Genomic DNA, 24067 nt, shown 5'->3' with positions numbered 1-24067 from the left:
AGAGGCTTTTTAGTTCCTCTTCACTTTCTGCCATAAGAGTAGTGTCATCTGCATATCTGAGGTGATTGATATTTCTCCCAGCAATCTTGATTCCAGCTTGTGCTTCTTCCAGCCCAGCGCTTCTCATGATGTACTCTGCACAGAAGTTAAATAAGCAGAGTGACAATATACAGCCTTGACGTACTCCTTTTCCTATTAGGAACCAATCTGTTGTTCCATGTCCATGTCTAACTGTTGCTTCCTGACCTGCATATAGGTTTCTCAAGAGGCAGCTCAGGTGGTCTGGTATTCCCATCTCTTTCAGAACTGTCCACAGTTTATTGTGATCCACACAATGCTGCTATGCTGCTGCTGCTGCTGCTGCTGCTAAGTTGCTTCAGCCATGTCCGACTCTGTGCAACCCCATAGACGGCAGCCCACCAGGTTCCCCCATCCCTGAGATTCTCCAAGCATATAACTGGAGTGGGTTGCCATTTCCTTCTCCAATGCATGAAAGTAAAAAGTGAAAGTGAAGTCACTCAGCCATGTCCAACTCTTAGTGACCCCATGGACTGCAGCCTACCAGGCTCCTCTGTCCATGGGATTTTCCAGGCAAGAGTACTGGAGTGGGATGCCATTGCCTTCTCCCAATGCTGCTATGCTGCTGCTGCTGCTAAGTTGCTTCAGTCGTGCCCGACTCTGTGCAACCCCAAAGACAACAACCCACTAGGCTCCCCGGTCCCTGGGATTCTCCAGGCAAGAACACTGGAGTGGGTTGCCATTTCCTTCTCCAATGCTGCTATAGGTCAAGCCAAATGAGACCTACACCGGATTTAGCAACATTGAAGGTCCTTGCAGCTTTGACAGGGGGATGCTGTGATGGATGGTTAGAGTGGAATCTTGATTGAGTTGAAGAAAGAGTTGGAGGAGGTGAATTAGAGACAAATAAGTACAGAAGACAAATCTACTAAGGAATTGTTCTACTACCAGGAGCAGAGAAATGGAAGAAGAGAGTTTTAAGGGGTGTGGAGTCAATCAAAGGCTTAATTACGGCAGGAGTTATGACAGCATAATCAAGGCTGCTACTGCACAAGGGAAAAAAATTCCTGGAGGCTTTTCTATGAATAGATAAGAGCGGGTGGGTTTCAGTGCATGAGCAGTGAGTTGGTCTTAGATAGCAGCAAGGACTTTCCATCCAGGGAACAGGAAGGAAGAGAGCGGGAACAGATGCTGGTAGGTGGATAGATATGGTTAGTTGTGTCTTCATAATTGTTTCTATTTTCTCAGCAAAATAGGAAGCAAGGACATCAGCTAAGAATGAGACTCGGAAAGATATCCTGAAGATTTGAGGGAAAGGACAAGGTATGGAATAGTCAACTATAGAGTAGGAGAGTCCGTACATAGGATGGGGTATGGTGATTGCCAGGCACCACCAAACACACTTTGAGGGTTGTGATCATGAATTTAAGGAAAGGCCTGGTTGCATGGTCTTCCTCAAGTCATGTTCAGTGTGTGGGCAAAGATGCCTAACAGATGTCGCCTTGGATGGGGTATGGTGATTGCCAGGCACCACCAAACATACTTTGAGGGTTGTGATCATGAATTTAAAGAAAGGCCTAGCTGTATGGTCTTTCTCAAGTGTGTGGGCAAAGATGCCTAACAGATGTCGCCTTGGATGTAACCAAAGATGCGGTTTTACCAGGAAAGCACCATGAACATAAATAAGAGCAAACAAATGACTGTAATGACGACTCATGGAATCTTGGCCTTACCAGGTGGTTCAGTGGTAAAGAATCTGCCTGCCAATGCAGAACACACAGGACACGTGGGTTTGATCCCTGGGTTGGAAAGATCCATGGAGGGGGGATTGGAAAACTACTCCAGTATTCTTGCCTAGGAAATCCCATGGACAGAGGAACCTGGCAGGTTACAGGTCATGGGGTCACAAAGAGCCTGATATGACTGAGTATGTACACATGGAGCCTCAGGTGGAGAAGAACAAAAATGACATGACAGAAGATGAGAGACAGAGAGACTGTCAGGATTGATATAATTTGACTCTGACAGCACTGAAGGAGGTAGAGAGACAGTGAGCTGGAAAGATGATTAATGTGATTTATTTTACATTTGTGAATTTCATCTCAATTAAAAGTTTTAAAGAAAAAAAGACTATATTGGGTTTGTGTTTTTTTTCTGCCAAGCAAGATAAATGTACTTGGACTAACTTCAGCTAAAAGGAAGTCTCTATCGGAAAGACATTCAGGTTTCTCAGAGACTCTAGGAAACAACTGGGCAACCGGAGTGGGGAGACACAGCCACAGGATGAGTGCAGCCCTCCTTCCAGGCTCTCTCACAGCCTGCCTCTAATCACCTCTGCCCCTGGGAGAAAGAGAATCTGATTGGCCAAGCTGTTCCCTGTACCTCCACCTCCTTCAGGGCTTGGGATTAGCAGCCCCACTAAAACCCATGGGTTGGGGTAGGGGTGACTAAGAAAGATGCTACAGGAACCAGACAGGGGGAAGAAGGGATACTGGACAGAACAAGACAGCTGGTGCCCACTATAGACACCCCTGGGACACGTGTTCTTTCAACAGCAGCCGTCTGTTCAGTATTCACTGAGCACCTCCCTAGGCGCACTGGCTGGGCACTGGGGAAAGAAATGGTCCCGGCACTTCTGGAGCTTATGCTCATGAGGAATGACAGATGCTGGACTTACGCCAGTGGGACTGAGCGCTGTGCAGGGGGTGTAGAGGACACCTGGGAGACTCTATGGTGCAGGCGGAGGTGGGAGCACCCCACCCTCTTCAGGGCCCCATGGCTACCTGGAGTCCCCTCCATCTTATTGCCCAGCAGGCTGATGATGTCACTGCCTCTTTGTCTGCCTCACCCATTAAACCGTGAGCCCAGAGCTGTGTGGAGCTCTGCCACTGGGGTAAAGATTTGAAAACAGGGAGAGAGAAAGGGAACGAGGGCACAGTGGCGTCCTGGACACTAGGTTTTAGCTTATTCCTGCTTCCCTTTTGAGAAAGGGTCTTCACAACTCACTTTCATTATGTGGCTGTCTTGGCCCCCAAGTTGGGGGAGGGGAGAGATAACTTTCCTGCGGGGTGACAGCTGATGGCGTGGCCCTTACACTAAAGCACAGTGGGGGGCTGAGCCTGTCGTCGCTGGAGCTCCCTGCTTCCATCAGGGCAATGGCCACACGACTGACCCCAGATGGTGGCTGCTTCCACATCCAAAGTCCTCCCCTCTGGGGGCCTGTTTCCATGTCTCATCAACCTTGCCATCAAGACAGTTTTCTTGGCTCAACAACAAGATGTTGGCGGTGGCTGTCTTTGGGTTGAGGAATCCCGGGTTGCCTTTTCTCTTTTGCATATTTGAATTTTCTCTTTTTTTATTTAAATGAAATGAGGATGAAGCGCTTATAAAATGAAGAAAATTTAGCTGGCTATTTTTAAAGTGAATCCCTTCTCATGCCAAGATAGAAGCTCATTTTCTCTTCTGTCTCCTCTTTGTCATTAAAGTGATGCCACCACCACCACCGACCCCATACTGTGCAACTATGAGACGTGAACGTATCTGTTTTACAACTGCAGTTCAGAGAAGCTGAAGTATAGGCCCAGTGTCACAAGGTCATAAATGACAGCAGCCAAGTCCAACCTATCTCTGTCTAACCACAAAACCCAACTGTTGGGACTTCCGTGGTGGCTAAGACTCTTGCTTCCAAAGAAGTGGGGCCAGGCCTGATCCCTGGTCAGGGAACTAGATCCTGAATGCTGCAACTAAGACCCAGCACAGTCAAATAAATAAAAATGAATATTTAAAAAGTTTAAAGGCATATTGGCTTTATAATCACTTCACCTTGTGTTAAATATTGGAGGAAGTATTTATTCAGCCAGATTGACATGTCCTTGGCCAACCTTCAGCCCAGGTCTCACCCGATTGTTATACCATCTCATCCAGTAAATGAAAAACTCACATGGTCCCAGAAATCAGAAAAACTGTTACCCCCCACTACTAATGTTACTACTTCTGTTGATAACAATGGCAGATCCCACTTTGGAAGAGCTTGACGTGTACTTAAGCTCTGTGTCAAATTTTAACTGCCTTGCTGGCATGGAATCATTTACTTCTCATACAAATACTAGGAACTAAATAATACTTTATGCTGTTTTATGGATGAGGAAATTCAGCCTTAGAAAGATGAAACACCTTGTCCAAAGTGACATAGCAGGTAAGCAGCCTGGTCAGAACTCAGCCCCAGGTCCAGCCTGACTCCAGAGCAGGAATATCGTGCTGTTAACTATTTTGCTGATTTTCAAAGGATGTGACTCAGCATAGTAAGAAAAAATGAAATGGGGAAGGTGGAAAGATCTAGAATGTGGTCCTTGATTTTTCCTTCACTGAAAAAAATAGGTGGGGGGAGAAAAAGGGAGCCCCTGGCATAGAGCTTCTACCACCTCCCTCACAGCAGATCATTTACAGCCTGAATGTCAGTTTCACCCACACAGAAATATGCTAATGCAATTCAGGTTAGGGTGATGGGCGGGTCACTCTTCACCACGCCAATATTAAGTATTTGCATTGAAAATCAAAATCCTGGTGTACCAGCCTTTATCTCTCACCCTGCCTTGCATTTTCTTTGTTTTTCTTTCCTTTAAGGCTACAAAAGGATGGTAGAAAATTTTGGTAGAGTGGTTGCCAGCTCTTAGCATCCACCTGCTAAATTGCACCCCCCAACCCCTGAGGTACCCCGTCTGGTTCTCTAGCAGGTGTCGCTTACAGCTGTAGCAGATTTTACCCAGCATGGGACAGATGGAGGGGATATAACCATCACTGCGGGATAGATATTTTTTAATACGTGATCAGACCTTCATCAAGGCTTGGTAGGGAAATGTGGCATTGAGGCAAAGTATGCCAGCTTAGCAGGTGTCTGCTCTGCTGTATCGTGTGAGCAATAGTGGGATTCCTTTTGGCGAGGAGGGGGAGATGGTTGGCATCCACTATAGCATATGGAGATCGTTTTGAGTTGCTCTGAAGTAGCTACAGTAGATTTTACTTGGCGGGAGATTTGACATAGGAGCCTTAAAGACGTGGGGTGCGCAAGTCATGCATTCTCTCTGCAACTTACCTGCCTCTTCTTTAAAATGAGGGTCTCACAGGGTCTGCTAGAGCTCACCAAAGATCCAAATGCTTCCCTGCATTTCCCAGCCACCCCCACTAGTGGGATCATGTGACTGTCCCTCACTCCTGGCATGTGTCCCTTGCCAGCCTGAGTCAGGTAAGCAGGCAAGCTGGGAGGTCAGAGATAGCCAATGGCATGGTTACAAGCAAAAGGAGGGCTCCCTGGACCACATTAGGAATTACATGGATTTGCCTATTGTAACAACTGAAACCCAACTATGGACTATGGTAAGGATTACAGGTAACTAAGATAAGACATCTAGCACAAAGTGAAGGCTCCAGCGTGAACTGACTGCAGCTAAAGAAACCTCTACAAGCAGAGGTCCTAAAGCAAACCAGACAGCATTAGATGATTTCTCTGTCATCTCATTCACACCAAATCTTTGCGGGACTAGATTTGAGATATAAGATCCAAACAAAAACAAACACACATACATACACAAAGAGGGAGCAGATATACGTATGGCTGATTAACTTTGTTGTACTGCAGAAACTAACGCAGCATTGTAAAGTAACTATACCCTTAATTTTTTAAAAAGTAAAGCAAGAGGTTGAATAATTCTGAAAAATTATAAATAAAATACTATACAAGCCATATCATGTGGGGAAAAAAAGGTAAAGGTCACAGGTGTCCCTGAAAGATAACTCTTTCCACTTAATCTTTCGACTCATGGAAAACATTTTCCTGGGTTAGAATTTCCAGAGAGTGATCAGGCAATATTTGATCTTCAAGGTACATGTCTCTCCCCTATAACCCTTCTCAGCACCAATCAGTGGTGGCAAGAGTAAGGGCTGTGAAATCACACAGACCCGAGTTTGACCTACCCTTTGTGTCCTTGGGGAAAGTTATCAAACTTTACTAAGGTTATTGATCAAATGCTGGTTATAACACCTGCTGTATTAGTCAAGATTCTCCAGAGAAACAGAAGCAATATGGCATATTAATACATATGGTATGATATCTGTAGATATATTTAGACAGACATATCCATCTATCTAGAGAGCTTTTAAGGAATTACCTTATGCAGTTGTGGGGGCTGACAAGTCCAGAATTTATAAGGCAAGCCAGCAAACTTGAAATTCAAGTGAGAGTTGATATTGTGGTCCTGAGTCTATAGGCTGCAAATGCAGGCAGCGTTTGTTTGTTGCAATCTGTAGGTGGAATTCCTTTTTCCTCAGGAAACTCCAGTCTTTTCTCTTAAAGCCTTTGATTGATTGCACAAGGCCCACCTACATGATGGAGGGTAATTTACTTTACCTAAAATTAATTGATTGTAAATGTTAATTACACCTTCAGAGCAATATATCAACCAGTATTAGATCAAAACAAGTCAGTGATGACTCCTTTTATTTATTAGTATAATACTTTTTCAACAACAAAAAAATGCATTAAGTACAATCAATAGAAAAAGTGATATTTTGACCATTTTAAACACAGGCAATTTTCTCCATACAAATTTCTAGTTAAAGAATACCATACAAAGTAAATCTGAATTGCAGGCCACGTTTGCTTTGGGAATATATATGAAGCAAGAGGAATGGAGAGGGAACATCTCCTATAATGCATGTGTAACCATACCATTTTTTACATATTTTAAAGCACTATGGTGTTTTGCCTTTATTTTGCCCCTAAAGGATTTTGTTGTTGTTGTATCTTTGCTTGAATTTAAATTTGAGTGAAAAGTAGTCATGAGTCCCAAGATGATTGAAAACTTGGTAAAGAAATTGGTTCAAAAGAACTGTCTAAAAAATGGCTCTCTCCTGCCTGTTTTCCATCAACCATTATCTACGGTCACCACCTTCAATTACAAGGTTTCCTTGGGGAGAACTGCTAACTTTTTCTACATTGTATTTTATGTAGACCACATTTATTTACTTTTGAGTCAGTGTTGATTATGTAAATTCCTTTTCTTTGTTCAACTGCAGCAGTTCATCAAAGGATAGGTATAGACAGGCAGGCCCAGGAACCTGCATTGCTATAAGCTCCTCATAGACTTCTCTAACAAAAACTACTGTTTGAGAACCATTGCCTTAAGGTATAAGGTATAACAGGAGACCATTCATCCAAGTGGTTTGTTCTTTGTCACATTTCCCAGTCCTTTCCCTTCCAACTGCTAGTGTTTGCAAAGGAAAGACAAATTAATATTATTTTCATGAGCATACTATCATTGTGAGGGCAAAATAGATTTTTTGAAAAAACCGACATAACAAAATAAAAATCCTTTTTTTCCCTCAACTATCCAATTGTGCACTCTCTCCAACAAACAGTTGATTCCAAGCAGACCACAAATCAGACAATTTCTGGATGTTCAGATGGAAGACATTCATCAGAGGCCCTCATGAATGGTTGTCAGATTTTGGCAAACCTGATCAGAGAAAGGAGAAAAGAAATCCATCATTTATCCACATACACAAGAAATGCAATATCTACTTGAATTACTGCATGAGTGAGTGTGTGGAACTACCTTAAATAATCAGAACTAGGACGGGGGAGCCCCAGGTCTTTCCTTCCTACTCCCAGTTCTCAGTTCTCTCTCTTTCCTGGGACAGGCTACAGAGCCTTTTGTCCCTAAACCCAGCTTGGTACTTAGTTAACTACTATTTTATATTGTCCTTCTTTTCTCCCCACCCCTTCTAGGATAGAAATCCCTACAGAGTAACAAGTGAGTTTTCCCCGTATTTCTACTCCCTAAAATTGATTCAAGGCTTCCCACGTAGCTCAGTGGTAGAGTCCCCCTGCCAATGCAGGAGATGTGGGTTCTATCCCTGGGTGAGGAAGATCCCCTGGAGGAGGAAATGGCAACCCACTCCAGTAGTCTTGCCTGGAGAATCCCATGGACAGAGGAGCCTGGTGAGCTGCAATCCATGGGGTCGCAAAGAACTTAGCAACTAAACAACAACAAAATTGATTCACTCATTCACCAACTATATAAACATCCATTCCTGCATGGGAATGTAGGAAAAGAGATGTTACCCATTTTGCTGCTATGATGTCATGAATGCAAAATGGACCCATCTGATGCTAACTTGGTTTTGGTGACATGGGGTACCTCTGATGATCTTCATTGAAAAGGGGACTTTGAGCCAATGATGAGCAGTACAGACAGTCCCCAAACTCGAAGACTTTAAATTTAACCAAGAAGGCAGTTGAGTAAGAACTGTATAATGTTATGAAAAGAGATGTGACTTGAGAAGTATAAAATGTTAAAAAAAAAAAAAACAGGCACGCTATCTAACTATGTGCGGTGCAGGACAGGTATGGACGGGCTGCTCCGCAATGTTGAACCAAGTACAGTACTTGTCCTCATCTCCCTTAGATTCTCATCCTTGGTTCTTAGAGGAGACTTATTGACTCTTGATGCTAATAATCATGTCTTTGACTGGTTTCTGGATATGTTTATATGTGAGGAAGAGAGCTGCAAAATCTTTAACGTACAGGCTCAGAGCTCTTGGCTCTAAAGGAAGTACTTTAAGAAATGATGCAGCAAATACATTCAATGAATATTTATGGAGTACAGTACCTACTCTTTTCAAGGCATCAGATATGGAAATGAAGTCAATAGTCCTTGTTTTCAGATCTTGACTGCAAGAGTGTGTGTATATGAGGTCGGAAGGGTGGGAAACAGGGTGAAAAAAAAAAAAAAACCAGAGAGGGAATGAGAGAAAAACAAGTTGAAGTATGTATACAAGTACTCAAAGAAGTGATCTTGTTCCATAAATGAGAATATAGATGAGAGTGTTTAAAACGGAAACATCATCCTGGTCTTGATATAATTTCTTTTAGGAGGAGCACAGAACAGTGGGCGACGCCCTTAAAGCAATAGATGATGTAACCCCTGCAGCTCAGACACTGGCTGATCAGCCAGCCTTCCCTGCCCACCCTCGTCGTCATCTCTCCTGGTCTGGCCAAACATCGCCCCTGGTGGTCCCACAGCCTCTGTGCTAACTCTATACTTGCACTTATTGACTTAAAAACACAACTTCATCTCGCCCTTCACAAGTCCTTCTAATTAGACTCAAATCTTGAGGCCTTGGCATCATAACCCTGGCACCCAACAATGGTGTCTGACCCTTGGCAGAGCCTCGGTAAACATCTGCTGAGTATTACTGGACACCCAGCACAGCGCAGAACACATTGTGAGTTCTAAATGAAGATACTGTTAGGTTAAGCAATGCCATTTCAGAAATCAAGGGATAAAGGTTTTTACAGACCATCTTTCCAAGACTTTCTTAGTTAATGTGCAAAGAATTATCTGAAGAGGTGATTAAAAATAAAGAGCCCCTCCCCCACAAACTTGGATTCAGAAGTCTGGAATTGGAATCCATACAACTGGTTTCAAATAAATTACCCAGTTGATTCTAGAGCAGATGTCCCCAGTGCTGTGCTTTGAGAAACTCTGCCCTCATTACAGAGCTTTCTAACAAGATGATACTTGTTCTGATTAATTGTACACATTCATCTTGAAACCCAAAGAAAATGGATTTATACAATGTACACCACCTGACATTTCTGTGAGCTGGGTTACAAAACAACTCTGCCATTGAGTCTTTTGTTCAGACATTATATGTTAGTCCAGTCCAGCCTGCACCAAAAGCTGAGCACCCATATACGTCTACAGTTAACCTCGTGTGAGACAGGCCTGTGTGCAGCCCCACAGCTAGAGGGAGAAAATTGGGCATCTCAGGAAGGTTTTATTTTATTTTACTTTTTAAAAATTTTTGCCCATGCCATGTGGCATGTGGGACCTTATTTCCCCAACTGGACCACCAGGTAAGTCCCTCTTAGGAGGATTTCAAACAAATGTCACTAATTTAATGAATTTGAGCCAACTCTGGGAGATAGTGGAGGACAGAGGAGCCCTGTGTGCTTCAGTCCATGGGATTGCAGAGAGTCAAACACAACTTAGTGACTGAACAACAACAACATTAATTTACAAGGGCTAAAGAATAAGGATTTCTCTGGTGACCTCAGGACTCAATTTTCTACCTATCAGGTTAGATAAAACTTAGCTCTACCAATACCTGTCCCTAGAAACCTGGAATGCCAGGAAATGAAGGAAAACATTGCTTAGGGTGTCAGTAAATCTATATTGGCTGGAGTTCAAAATAAAATAAATCTTCGTAAGCCCTGCTGTGATTTCAGAGTTAAATACAAGGATTTCATAAATAGGGCAACAGAGTGTCAAGAGCGAAGGCCAGTAAACTAATTTGAATTACAGACCTCAGCCTCCAAGCTCTGGGACTTTGCCTCTGAGAGCCATATTGAAGTGAAGGTAATTAAGACAATCCGTCTTGCAAGGGGAGGGCGCTTTGCAGACTGTTTGAGATTCTGTGAGCATCTCACCCAGCCCCCAGTAACCTTTTGAAATATGCTGAACCATGCAGTCAGCATACAGGGGGATCATTAAGTGGGTGAGAGATGGTGGAGAAATCAGTTTGTAACTGAGATCATTTCATGGGCAGTTTGCCAGCTCTTTAGGAAACTTTAAGATAAAGCCCTTTTAATATGAGGTGTTTATGAAGTGCAGTGCTATATAATCTATAAAATCCCTTCAAAGACTACTTAAAAAATTTTAAAACTCATATTATTTCCTAAGTTTTGCTGCCTTAAAAATTAATTCTGTCTATTTTGGTATAAGTATTTAGGAGACAGGTTGGTAATAGAAATTATTCTTCAGGACAAAGAGTCAGGACCTTTCCTGCATGTAGTCATTGCCATCCATTGCTCAGCAGAAAGCTTTCTCAGATGTCAGATTATGGTTATCTTTGTACAAACAAGGATAACACAAGAAATACTTACCAAGTGCAGGTGGTGGCTTTGAAATATTTGGCAAGGCTGAAAAAGGATGACTTGACAACATCTCGGAAGAGAAAGAGAAAATATTTTTTTTATTCTTTTTTCAATTTTAAGAAAATATTTTTAAATGCCTCAAACTGGAATAAAATACGGGAATCAGAGCAGTAATGTGGGAAATAGTTACTTACAAGCAATGATTATCACCAAGGAACAGGAGAAGACACTGGCTATGATTCCTCCCAGAAACCACCTGAAACAGCAGGATCGCTCAGGCTTAGCAAACTGATTGTATATTTCCAACACATGAGATGTTCTTTTAGACTCGCTATAGATGAATGAATTTATACTATAGAATGACAGTAACTGAAACAGTGCAGTATTGGAAAAAGGGTAGAAATATAGCCAAATGGAAAAGAAGAGAAAGCCCAGAAATAGATACAAGTTAAGTGATTGTTTTTTAATGTTTAAAAATTTTATGTATCTATTTTTGGCTGTTGGGTCTTCATTGCCCTGTGTGTTTTTCCCTAGTTGTGGTGAATGGGGTCTGCTCTTCCTCGTGGTTTGTGGGTTTCTCAGGGCTGTAGGTTTCTTGCTGTGGAGCATGGGCTCTAGTGTGCGGGGGCTTCGGGAGTTGTAGCACATGGGCTCAAGAGTTGCGGTTCCTCAGCTCACTCAGTAGCTGTGGCCCAGGGGCTTAGTTGCTCCGAGGCATGTGGGACCTTCTTGGACCAGGGATGAAACTTGTGTTTCTTGCATTGGCAGGTGGCTTCTTTACCACCAAACCACCAGAGAAGCCCAAGTTGAGTGATTTTTAACAGAAGTGCAAAAGCAAGGCAATGGAGAAAGGAGACTCTTTTCAACAAACGCTGTTGAGTTGTTTAGATGTGCAGAAGCATGAAACTCCACATAGGCATCACATCTTAACGTAAAGCTCAACTCAAAATGAGTCATAGACTGAAACGTAAGCCACAAAGTGTGAAACTTCTAGAAAAAAACAAAGGAAAAATTTGTATGCTCCTGGAATGTGAAGTCAAGTGGGCCTTAGAAAGCATCACGACGAACAAAGCTAGTGGAGGTGATGGAATTCCAGTTGAGCTGTTTCAAATCCTGAAAGATGATGCTGTGAAAGTGCTGCACTCAACATGCTAGCAAATTTGGAAAACTCAGCAGTGGCCGCAGGACTGGAAAACGTCAGTTTTCATTCCAATCCCAAAGAAAGGCAATGCAAAAGAATGCTCAAACTACCACACAATTGCACTCATCTCACATGCTAGTAAAGTAATGCTCAAAATTCTCCAAGCCGGGCTTCAGCAATATGTGAACCGTGAACTTCCAGATGTTCAAGCTGGTTTTAGAAAAGGCAGAGGAACCAGAGATCAAATTGCCAACATCCACTGGATCATCGAAAAAGCAAGAGAGTTCCAGAAAAACATCTATTTCTGCTTTATTGTCTATGCCAAAGCCTTTGACTGTGTGGATCACAATAAACTGTGGAAAATTCTGAAAGAGATGGGAATACCAGACCACCTGACTTGCCTCTTGAGAAAACCTATATGCAGATCAGGAAGCAACAGTTAGAACTGGACATGGAACAACAGACTGGTTCCAAATAGGAAAAGGAGTACGTCAAGGCTGTATATTGTCACCCTGCTTATTTAACTTCTATGCAGAGTACATCATGAGAAACGCTGGGCTAGAGGAAGCACAAGCTGGAATCAAGATTGCCGAGAGGAATATCAATAACCTCAGATATGCAGGTGATACCACCCTTATGGCAGAAAGTGAAGAGGAACTAAAAAGCCTTTTGATGAAAGTGAAAGAGGACAGTGAAAAAGTTGGCTTAAAGCTCAACATTCAGAAAATGAAGATCATGGCATCCGGTCCCATCACTTCATGGCAAATAGATGGGGAAACAGTGGCTGACTTTATTTTTGGGGGCTCCAAAATAACTGCAGATGGTGACTGAGCCATGAAATTAAAAGACGCTTACTCCTTGGAAGGAAAGTTATGATCAACCTAGACAGCATATTGAAAAGCAGAGACATTACTTTGCCAACAAAGGTCCATCTAGTCAAGGCTATGGTTTTTCCTGTGGTCATGTATGGATGTGAGAGTTGGACTGTGAAGAAGGCTGAGCACCAAAGAATTGATGCTTTTGAACTGTGGTGTTGGAGAAGACTCTTGAGAGTCCCTTGGACTGCAAGGAGATCCAACCAGTCCATTCTGAAGGAGATCAGCCCTGGGATTTCTTTGGAAGTAATGATGCTAAAGCTGAAACTCCAGTACTCTGGCCACCTCATGCGAAGAATTGACTCATTGGAAAAGACTCTGATGCTGGGAGGGATTGGGGGCAGGAGGAGAAGGGGACGACAGAGGATGAGATGGCTGGATGGCATCACTGACTCAATGGACGTGAGTCTGAGTGACCTTCGGGAGATGGTGATGGACAGGGAGGCCTGGCGTGCTGCGATTCATGGGGTCGCAAAGAGTGGGACATGACTGAGCGACTGAACTGAGCTTAACTGAGAGGTGAAACGCTATTCTTACCGTAACAAGGTAGTGTTTGTCAGGCTTCTCAGCTGTCAAGTTTCCTTTTCCTCCTCTATCTAAATGCTACTCTTTGGAATCAAGTTCCCAAAGGAGTCAAGTTTTCCTCTTAAGGAGGAAGTTTCTACATGAATTAACCTAAGAGGAACATTCCATTAATAGTCCTGTGAAATAAAGAAAAGTCTCCATGAACAGCTAAGTTTGGGAAAAGCTAAGTTAAGCAAAGCTGAACAGGTTTCTTCACCATGTTATTTCACTGAGCCTTTATTATGCTAATGTACATCGTGAGTCCCCCGACTTGGGATATATAATACAGAATTCTGCAACTTTATTTTTAACTACAGCACTGGCCCCCACCCCTTTTTGTTCATTTGGTCCCATTATGATCTAAAAATACTCTCCAAACCTCATAATTATCTGGGAAGCTGTTTTAAAGTACGGATTCTCACTAGATCTAAATTGGTATCTCCAGGGATGGGATCCAGGACTTCGTATTTAAAAATACAACTCTCCCAAGTGATGCGAGGCACTTGACCATCAAGAGGAAGGACTCGAGGAGAAGCAGCACATACTAACCGGAGTACAAGGACCACAAGACCCCAAGATGTATCTTGCATTCCTGTTTCATTGGCTCAACAAATATCGATGAGGCCCTAGCACAGTATCTGTGTTCTCAAGGAACTTACAATTTTGTAGGGAGAGATAGAGCATTAACTTTTAAACACGCGAACATAGGCTAGGTCAGGTCGTGATAAGTGCTCTGGAGAAAAGCCAAGTGAGATGTGCGTGATAGAGAATGGTATTCTGCCTAAATGTGGTTGTGAGGGAAGGACTCTCTGCCGATGTGACATTTGAACAGATAACCAGAAAGAAGTAAGGGCACAAGTTATTGTTTCTCCAGGGAAAAAAGACTGTAGTAGGCAGAATAAATAGCAAGTGCAAAGGCCTTGAGGCCCAAGTGGGCTTAGCACAGAAGGGACTTGATGACTGCCCTGGAGACTTGGGTAAGAAAAGAATAAGAAGGACACGCTGGACAGAGGGACAGAAACATGCCTATGACCAGCCAAGTGCATTATGTCCTCTGAGAAGCTGAGAAGACATTTTATGTGAAGTTATGAAAATATACCGGGAAAGATACAGTCCCAGTGGGAACTCCAAGTGCCCTGGTGGGGATGGCATATGCCCTTGAACTCCATGTAGGGTTACTTAGATTGTATCTGTAACAGGGAGTCACTGAGGATTTAAACAAAGGATAATGCATGGTACAAGCATTGATAATGTATCAGTGCAAGGCAGCAAGATCCACTGCCTTTGGTACATTTTGTGAGATAATGGGAGGAGGGAGGTAGTAGATAAAAAGCCAATGGACAGAAAAATGGACAAATCTTAACCACAGAGCTACCTAAAACGCTTTGTGGAATAAGGCAAGGAAATCATCAATCAATTACAGCTTCATTAATTATGAAACACCACTGCATGAACATAAAAAGCTAAATTACCTTGCACAGGCAGAAATGATTAAGCATGCAGCAAGCAGAATTGCTTGAAAGGAGACCTCTCGTAACAAACTGGTTTCTAACAGGAAAAATAAAAAATATATGAATTAGAAATCATTGTTGATTAAATAGTCTTGGAACAACAAAATCATACTAAAACTTTTTTTGATACACCAAAAAAAATGGTTTTTAAATGTATGTCAGTTCAAGAAATTTGTCCTAAGTAATATGATTAAGAGCTTCCCTGGTGGCTCAGCAGAAAAGAATCTGCATACAATGTGGGAGCAGTAGGAGACGTGGGTTTGAACCTTGGTTTGGGAAGATCCCCTGGAGAAGGGCATGGCAACCCACTCCAGTATTCTTGCCTGGAGAATCCCATGGACAGAGGAGCCTGGCAGGCTACAGTCCACAGGGCCACAAAGAGTTGGATACCCTTGAAGTGACATGGCACAGCATGGCAATAAGATCAAATTATCAAATGCTGTCTAGGGCCATTCATTAGAAATTTTCTGAAAATTATCAGTTTTTTCCTAACACTTAAAACATAAGCGATTGTACTACACAGACAGTTTGGAGCTTGCCTTTTACCTCAATGTTGGAAAAGGCTTTGTAGAATTGATGCTAATGTCAGAAATCTAACTGGGATGATGATTATAATATTAAAGTTTAAATTTTGTAGAGTGCCTTATAACTCACAAAGGGCTTTCATACATCAGTTCATTTCATCAACATGACCAGACTGGGAGGCAGGAACCATGATCACAGTTCTGCAAATGAGAAGACCAAATTTCAAGTGATGAAATTCATCCAAGGTCATGAAGCTATGTGCTGCCAGAGCCAAGATTGAAAAACCACGTCTACCCAGAACATCATGTTTTGTCTGAAATAGGGTGGGTAAAAGAATGGCAACTTGGCATACTGGGAGTCTCTAAAGGGCTAAAAAAGAGAATAAATAGTCTGAACTATTTGTCCTTGCAAAACTCTTCGCTATCTTAAAATACTTCAGCGCTACTGAGCCATGGTGGAAAGGACTGCAAATCATCCAGCAGTTATAAAAAGGAAGAGTTAAACCAATTGTGACTCTGAGTCTTATTTTAACCACCTAAAAGGAATCAGAGCTGCTCTAAGGATGACCACGTAAAGATCTAAAGGAAAATAGAACAGATCTCAGCTTCATTTTTGCCAAATGCTTCAAAAGCTCAATTTTGCAAATTGTTTAAAACTTGTAAGGACTTTGAGCTCTGCATGTATTTATTTTTGCTATTTGCGTTCTGAATTGAGATTGAGTCAGCTAACAAGAACCTACTTAGTCCATAATATGGGCGAAACATTGAAGATGGGCAAATGCAAAATAGAGCAGTTGTGAATGACATCACTGCACATATACAGTATTTCCTATTAATATATACAGAGATTTAAATAAGTTATTGTGGGTTCAATCGAACACTCAACCATCCTTCTAAAGTGTGTTTCTATTCTTAGCCTCCTCTGATTTCATGTGGAATTTGAAACATTTTTTCTCCCAGAAATAAGTGTAGGTTGACAAACTGCAAAGATCCCTAGACTTGAATACGGAAGGAAGACTGGGTTTAAATTCAAGTTCTATAAAGACATGCGTTGTGATTGTGGACAAGGTGTTCATTGATTCATTCAATCAGTAGCCATTCACTTAGCATTAATTTTGGCTTGGCTCAAGCGCAAACTCCTTCAGGAAGTCTTCTTGGATGTCTTCACCTCCCCCTTGGCCCTTAGCTGCTCTGTCTTTGAAATCCCATTATACTTCATGCATGTCTCCATCAACAAAATTTCCACACTGAATTAAAATTATTGTTTTCTTTCTCTATGTTTCCCCATCAGACTGTTGACAATAGCTGGCATCTATTTGCTGTTCTTTAGCAGCAGTGCCCATATTTTCCTTGAGAAGTCCCCTCTCCCATCCTCCTAGTGAGTGGTTCCAGTGGACCATCTGATTTCCCTCCAGCCTTTGATGCGCTCCAATCCACTTGGAGCTTTACATGCAGGCATGTGTGCTATGTCACTTCAGTCATGTCTGACTCTTTGCAGCCCTCTAGACCATAGGCCTGCAAGGCTCCTCTGTCCACGGGATTCTCCAGGCAAGAATACTGGAGTGGGTTGCCATGCCCTCCTCCACAGGGTCTTCCCAACCCAGGGATCTAGTCCACGCCTCTTACATCTCCTGCACTGGCAGGCAGGTTTTTATCACTAGCATCACCTGGCAAGCCCCTGGATCTTCATATACTTACTGACAAAGGGATAGGTTTTGTTGTGTAATTGGGACCCTTCCAGAACCAAGGTAACCGGCCCTCTTCTCCTAAGTCTAGAGTCTGTTTCTGCTGACTTTGAAAAGGGGAAGCTGCAGGCACAGAGCCAGCAGAACTACCTTGGAGTAATAAAGCGCATTTCAAAAAGTAAAGTGGACAGAGGAAAAGAGACTTGAAGAGACCGACAGAGACCTGGAATCTTTGCCTGGAATGTTTATTAATATGAACCAATGCATTCAATGACATTTTGAGTTGGGTTCTCCTCCGCTGGAACTCAAAAAGCCCTGACTGATAAAATGATGCCAGGCACACTTATACCTTTAGCATATGGATCAGTACCTCAAACAGTCTGCACACTCAAAACCTACATGAAGGAGATGAAACATCATCAAATGGAGACCTCATCCCCTCAGGGCTTTATAGCCAAGTGAAGCAAAGGAAGATGACGCCAAGAGAGAGATACGTGGTGCCGGGCACTATGGCATCTTGGGGAAGCCAAGTGCTACCTCCACCCACCAGCACAGGGCAGAGAAGACCCCGCAGAGGTGATTTCCTCTAACAGGACCTTAAAAGAAGAGTAGGGGTCTTCCTGGAGAAGGCAGTGGCACCCCACTCCAGTACTCTTGCCTGGCAAATCCCATGGACAGAGGAGCCTGGTAGGCTGCAGTCCACGGGGTCGCAAAGAGTCGGACACGACTGAGCAAATTCTATTTCACTTTTCACTTTCATGCACTGGAGAAGGAAATGGCAACCCACTCCAGTGTTCTTGCCTGGAGAATCCCAGGGACAGGGGAGCCTGGTGGGCTGCCGTTTATGGGGTTGCACAGAGTCGGACACGACTGAAGTGACTTAGCAGCAGCAGCAGCAGCAGCAGGGGTCTCCCAGGTATATAGCCCTTGAGAGACATTCCAGACACAACAAAGAATTTCTACAAAGGCTGGCTTGGCCTACTGGAACTTGAGTATTCTATTCTGTAAAATGGAGACAGATCATTTAACTAGTCCACCACTATCTTGGAGCCCCTGCTCTGTGCCAGGCACTACATAGGCAGTTGGGACTCTACAGATGCCTAAAGTATGGTCACCACCATCGTGAAAGAGTTGACGGCCTGATGGGGGAGATACAAAAGTAAACATTCAAGAACAGCACAAGAAATGGGCAAGAGAGAGGGGAGTCCTGAGAGCTGGAGGAATACAAAAAGGGGTCGCTGAAGACCGCTTCCCCAGAAAACAGGGTGGACTCCCTGGAGGAGGCGGGACATGAAACTGTCAGCTGGAAACTGTCTAAACAATAAACACTGCTGTCCTGGTCATCCTGACCCCTGGAAAGGGAATAAAAAAAAATCCTTAACACCTATCTAATAGCTGCACTGGGAACAAAATGAAGCAGGGCATGTTGGTCTTTGGGAGTAGAACTGGTCAGTGAGATAAATATTCAGGATTTGAGGAAGGCGAAGAAAGAGGAGACATTATTTTTTCGTTTAACCTTCCATCTTAGGTAATCGTAACATCACATTTTTGGAGTGCTTGGTATACATGGCACATGATGCTAAGTGCTTGTTGAGGATTATTTCAATCATTTATCGATACAGGGTAGGAATTATGATTATCTCCCTTTACAGATGAAAATGCGACATTTTGGAGAGTTCTGTAAACTGAAGTGGGAACTGGGCTTTGAAACTTGTCAAGCTGGGGACAAGACAGCGCCTTGAGGCAACACTGTGTGCAAACCTGTTCCACCAGATATTAGCATAGAGATTAAGGGAGATGCTTGCTGAATTTATTTCAGATTTACTACTGACAGCAAGCATCAAGGCCTTGATATCTTTTGACTTTCCTTGCCAGGGGCATAGCATGAAAGAATGTTCTTTCTCTTGTTTATTTTCTTCTTCTAGAATATATCAAACACACAGCTAGATATGAAGACGATGATCACAGATACCTATGTATGAGCACGACTCAGCTTTAGTCACGCTTAGTATTTTCCCAAATGTCTTCAGGGTTTTTTAAAAACAAAGAAAACACCGCAAATCCAGTTCTTCTAGTGCCTCCCCGATGACTCCTCCAGGTCAGTCACCTCCTCTGTGGATGCATCACCTGGTTGCAGGCTGATGCCAGCACCTAAGGGGACGTTAGTCACTTCCAGGCCCTGAAAGGAGGACTTATGTGGGTGCAGCAAAGGTTTAAAAAAACTCACTTGGATGATCCAATGCATCTTCCTGGAAATGTTCAGAAGCTGTCCACTGGGACTGAGGAGACAAGCCGTAGGAGTTTTCTCTGGGTCTCTGAGAGGCAACGGGGCCAGAAAAGGAGGCTTTCACAGACTCTGCATTCAGCTTCTGTGACTCCCAGTCATCAGTCAGAGAACAGTCAAAATCACCTCCTGGAAGAGCAGAGAGGTTCAGTGTGTGTGTGTGTGTGTGTGTGTGTGTGTGTGTGTGTGTGTGTGATTTCCGTGACTCTAATGATCATAGCAATAGTCTCAAGAAGCACAGAGAATTGGAACTGAACGAGCAGAAACATGTTTTCCTAACCTCTATTTCCATGGAGCATAAAGTGACGAAGGGGAAATGACAGCAGAGAGGAGAGCCGGAGGCAGCCTACGGGTGACTGAGCCCCCTGAGAAGGCGCCAAGCCCGAGACATTTGGGAAGGGGAGCCAGCGTCAAGGGGAAGGCCAAAGCTTCATGGGTCTCGGGCAGGCGGATCCATGGAGTCGTTCAATGCAGAATTATTGTATAACTGCTTACGTGACGCAGTTCGGGAGGCTGGGCATCAGAAGTCAGAGTAGACAGTGCTGTGTGCCATCCGTGGCTGGGGAGGGACAGGCGCACCGGCCCACAGTCAGGAGGCAAAGAGGTCATCACTGCACGGAAACCTGGCAGAAGGTGTCCAGATGGAGCCTGGGAGGGAGTGTCTGAGTGCTTGAGCGGAAACCTGAAGGCCTAGGAGGAGGACTTGCAGAAAGACAGAAGGAAGAGCAAAGGCCAGGAAGAGACAGACAGACAGAGGGCGAGGGGAGGGGGGGAGGGGGAGGAGGGGGAGGGGGAGAAAGAAGGGAAAGAAGAAAGAAAGACATCAGCCCCGGACAGAATGTGGCGGGCTCCCAGAAGAACAAGCCCTCCTATGGGGCCAGACAGGAGCCCCTGAGTGTGAGCAGTCCTGGAAGATGGTTCTGGCTGGATTGCTAGTGCTGTGCTTAGTAGCTCAGTCATGTCCAACTCTTGGCAACCCCATGAACTGTAGCCCGCCAGGCTCTTCAGTCCATGGGGATTCTCCAGGCAAGAATACTGGAATGGGAAGCCTATCCCATCTCCAGAGGATCTTCCCAACCCAGGAATCAAACTGGAGTCTCCTGCATTGCAGGTGGATTCTTTATCAGCTGAGTTACTTGGGATTACTAAGTGGTGATCAAAATCATGAAGGGCCTCATGGGTCATGCTCACTCAGGAGCTCAGATTTGTCCTGTGGGCAACTTGGAGGATGGGAGTACTGTGAGGTGCTTTGTGTGTTGAGGTGCTCACTCAGCAGTGAGTGGTGGAGAGAGTCCCAGCCCTGTTCTGGAAGCTGGGAGTGACTGTGGAGCTCCAAGAGACTCTTGGGGTCCTCATACAGCAGTGCTTCTTAACCAGAAGCACATTTCTCTTCCCAGAGGACATCTGACAATGTCTGGAGTCATTTTGGATGGTCACAACTTCAGCAGGGGAGAAGGGATAGGGTGCCACTAGTATCTAAAGGAATAAAGCCCAGGGATGTTGTGAAACCATATTTAATACACAGGACAGGCCTGGATACTGAACCAATGAACTGATGCTTTTGGACATGGGAATTCCTGCCAACCCTGCAGGCTCCTTCCTACCCTCCCGCCCACAACTTGCTGCCTCTTGATAAAGCAGTCTGCAGAAGCATCTTTGCTGCTTGTCATAGAAAAAGGAAATGGTAGGAAATGAACCATGCTGAGCATCCAGTAATGCCCAGGCTGCAGAGGAGGTCCTGGACCTTGTTTACTGCAGCACTAAACACAATGGCTAAGATTCGGAAAGAACCCGTGTTCATCAACAGGCAAATGAATAAAGAAATTCTTGCCATTTGCACCATCACGGATGAACTAGGAGGTTCAGCTAAATGAAATAAGCCAGTCGTAGAAAGACAAATACCACTGATTACACTTATACACGAGGTATCTAAAATAGTCAAAATCAGAGAAGCAGAGAATAAAAGGGTGGCTGCTGGGGGGAGGGGGGAGGGGGCTAAGGGGAATTGTTCAACAGATATAAGGTTTCAGTGATGCTAGATGAATAAGTTCTAGAGCTCTGCTACACATGTGGCTATAGATATCAATGTGGTATTTTATGTACTTCAAAATGTGTTGAGAAGGTAGATTTTTTTTTCTTAGCACACACACACACACACACACACACACAAAAGACCAAAAAAACACCCAAAACTACAAAAGACAAAAAAAACTCCACAAAGGGACACAAAGAAATGCTGGGAGGTGTTGGATGTCTGTCCCTTGACTGTGGTGATATTACAGGGAGTTTGCAAATATCCGAGCTCATCACAGTGTTCATATTAAAGATGAACATCTGTGTATATCGACTGTGCTGTGCTGTTCCTGGGCAACGGCACTTGCTTAGTCACTCAGTCATGTCCGACTCTTTGCAACCCCATGGACTACTCTTACTCTGAATCTTGCAGTATTGGAGGGACGCTGGGCTCTGATATCTTGAGTAAAGATCATATACAGCCAATATTGACCTTAAAAACCTCCTGTAAATGTCCGGTTGGCACAACTGTATAGAATGTGTGTGGTGTGGCATGTTAGTCACTCAGTCATGTTGACTCTTTGCAACCCCGTGGACTGTAGCCTTCTAGGCTCCTCAGTCCTTGGGATTCTCCAGGCAACAATACTGGAGTGGGTTGCCAATTCCTTCTCCAGGGGATCTTCCCCACCCAGAGATCAAATGCAGGTTTCCTGCTTTGCAAGCAGATTCTTTACCATCTGAGCCACCAGGGAAGTATATATATATATATATATATATCAACTATATCTCCATAAAGCTGTTTTTAAAAAAGAGAGGAAGCTGTGTGGTCATATTCACAAGGAAGTGAGAGGGAACTGGTACCTTTTGTGGCTAATTATGTATTCAAGAGTGGCGTTGAACTAAGATCTGGGGAGACGTGATGAGGATGCGACAACAGAAAAAATATTCCTGTACCATTGCGCAAAGCTGCTCTGTTGAACTTACGCTTTGCCACTGAGAGTTAGATGAGATAAAAATGTATCTCATGTAGAATTCTGGAAATATTGCACAGAAATTTCTAAAAGAACATTCTAAAAGAAGAGATGGCATTAAAAAGAGAAAAAAAGATAAAAAGTTCTTACAGACAAAAGAGTCTTAACAAAAATGATCAAAGAATTTTCATCTCTGAAAAGACATGGTTTTCCCCTAGTTCACACTTCTGTTCACTGACATTTTTTCACCCCTCTAACCTTAATAATAAATGAAAGGGGCTTTCCTGGGGGGGGCTCAGTGATGAAGAATCCACCTGTCAATGCCGGAGACACAGGTTTGATCCTTGACCCGGCAAGATCCCACACTCTGCAGAGCAGCTAAGCCAGTGTGCCACAACTATTGAGACTGTGCTCTGGAGTCCAGAAGCTGCAACTACAGAGCACGAGTGCTATAACTACCGAAGCCCTCATACTCTAGAGCCCGTGCTCCGAAACAGGAGAAGTCACCACAATGAGAAGGCCACACACTGCCGCTAGAGTAGCCCCCAGCTCGCTGCAGCTAGAGGAAAGCCCATGTGCAGCAGCAAAGATACAGCACAGCCAAAATTAAATAGAAAAACATGTTAAAAACAATAAATGAAAGAATCACCATGCAGTAAGTAAGTGAAAGTCGCTCAGCCACATCTGATTCTGTGGGACCCTATGAATTGTAGCCCAGCAGGCTCCTCTGTCCATGGGATTCTCCAGGCAAGAATACTGGAGTGGGTTACCATTTTTTCCCCAGAGGATCTTCCGAACCCAGGGATCAAACCTGGGTCTCCTGCACTGTAGGCAGATTCTTTACATCTCAATTATGAAGGAAGCCCTGCATAATCCAGAGAACATATCAATAAATAGTTCTTTGGGATTATATTTGAAGATATTAATTTCATTCTGTTTCTCTTGGTTTATTTAAATTGTGTGGTTGGCTTCTGATTTTTTTTTTTTTTGGCTTTTGTTTTAAAAGGATGAATCTAATTCTTCCAAGCAAGTTCCCTATCCTTACATACAAAATAGGCATTATCATTTGCTACAGTGGGAAACGCAAAGTCATGTACTGATGTTGCCATCAAAGACATTTATGGAGGAGGCACTAGATCAAGAGAAAACTGCAGACCTCAGATGGGGGTGCCTTGTCTGAGGTCATCGTGTCTTTCTTTCTTGGGACTGGCAGAAATAGAGCTGGAAGCCCTGATGAGTCCTCCCTGTCTAGATCCTGGGTCCTCTATCAGCATGACTCATGGACTCTGAGGACGCAGTCCAAAGTGCAGCATTGGATCTGGGCAGCCACGAAACATCAGAGCTAGAAAATGAATTGCAGCTAATGAGGAAAGGTGTCTGGATGCAGCTGTGGAAGGGGTGAGCTGAGGATAAACAAAACAGGCAACAACACTAACACCACAAAAAAAGCCCATTTTAGCCTGAAAAATTAAGGCAAAGAAAATCAGAGGAAGTAAGTTTTGATTGCATCCATTGCCCAGAGAGAACACGGCAAAACAATTTAAT

At 43.7% G+C, this 24067-nt stretch overlaps 1 protein-coding gene across 6 annotated transcripts in view; it reads right to left on the bottom strand.

Moving 5' to 3' along the window:
- Positions 1 to 6479: 6479 nt before the first annotated feature.
- Positions 6480 to 24067, bottom strand: part of TMEM71 (transmembrane protein 71) — a 35129-nt gene continuing 17541 nt past the window's right edge. For all 6 annotated transcript variants that reach the window (XM_069599868.1, XM_069599867.1, XM_069599866.1 and 3 more), the window contains 5 exons: positions 19482 to 19667; positions 15007 to 15082; positions 11149 to 11210; positions 10964 to 11024; positions 6480 to 7529 (listed from right to left, as the gene is read on the bottom strand). In XM_069599868.1, the coding sequence (XP_069455969.1) occupies positions 7514 to 7529; positions 10964 to 11024; positions 11149 to 11210; positions 15007 to 15082; positions 19482 to 19667 (401 nt within the window). In that variant the 3' untranslated portion in view covers positions 6480 to 7513. The remainder of the gene's footprint in view (positions 7530 to 10963; positions 11025 to 11148; positions 11211 to 15006; positions 15083 to 19481; positions 19668 to 24067) is intronic.

Source organism: Ovis canadensis, chromosome 9 (genome assembly GCF_042477335.2).
Source record: "Ovis canadensis isolate MfBH-ARS-UI-01 breed Bighorn chromosome 9, ARS-UI_OviCan_v2, whole genome shotgun sequence".
Lineage (NCBI taxonomy): Eukaryota > Metazoa > Chordata > Mammalia > Artiodactyla > Bovidae > Ovis > Ovis canadensis.
Note: the sequence above shows the minus strand (reverse complement) of the source record. Positions and strands in the feature narration are given on the sequence as shown.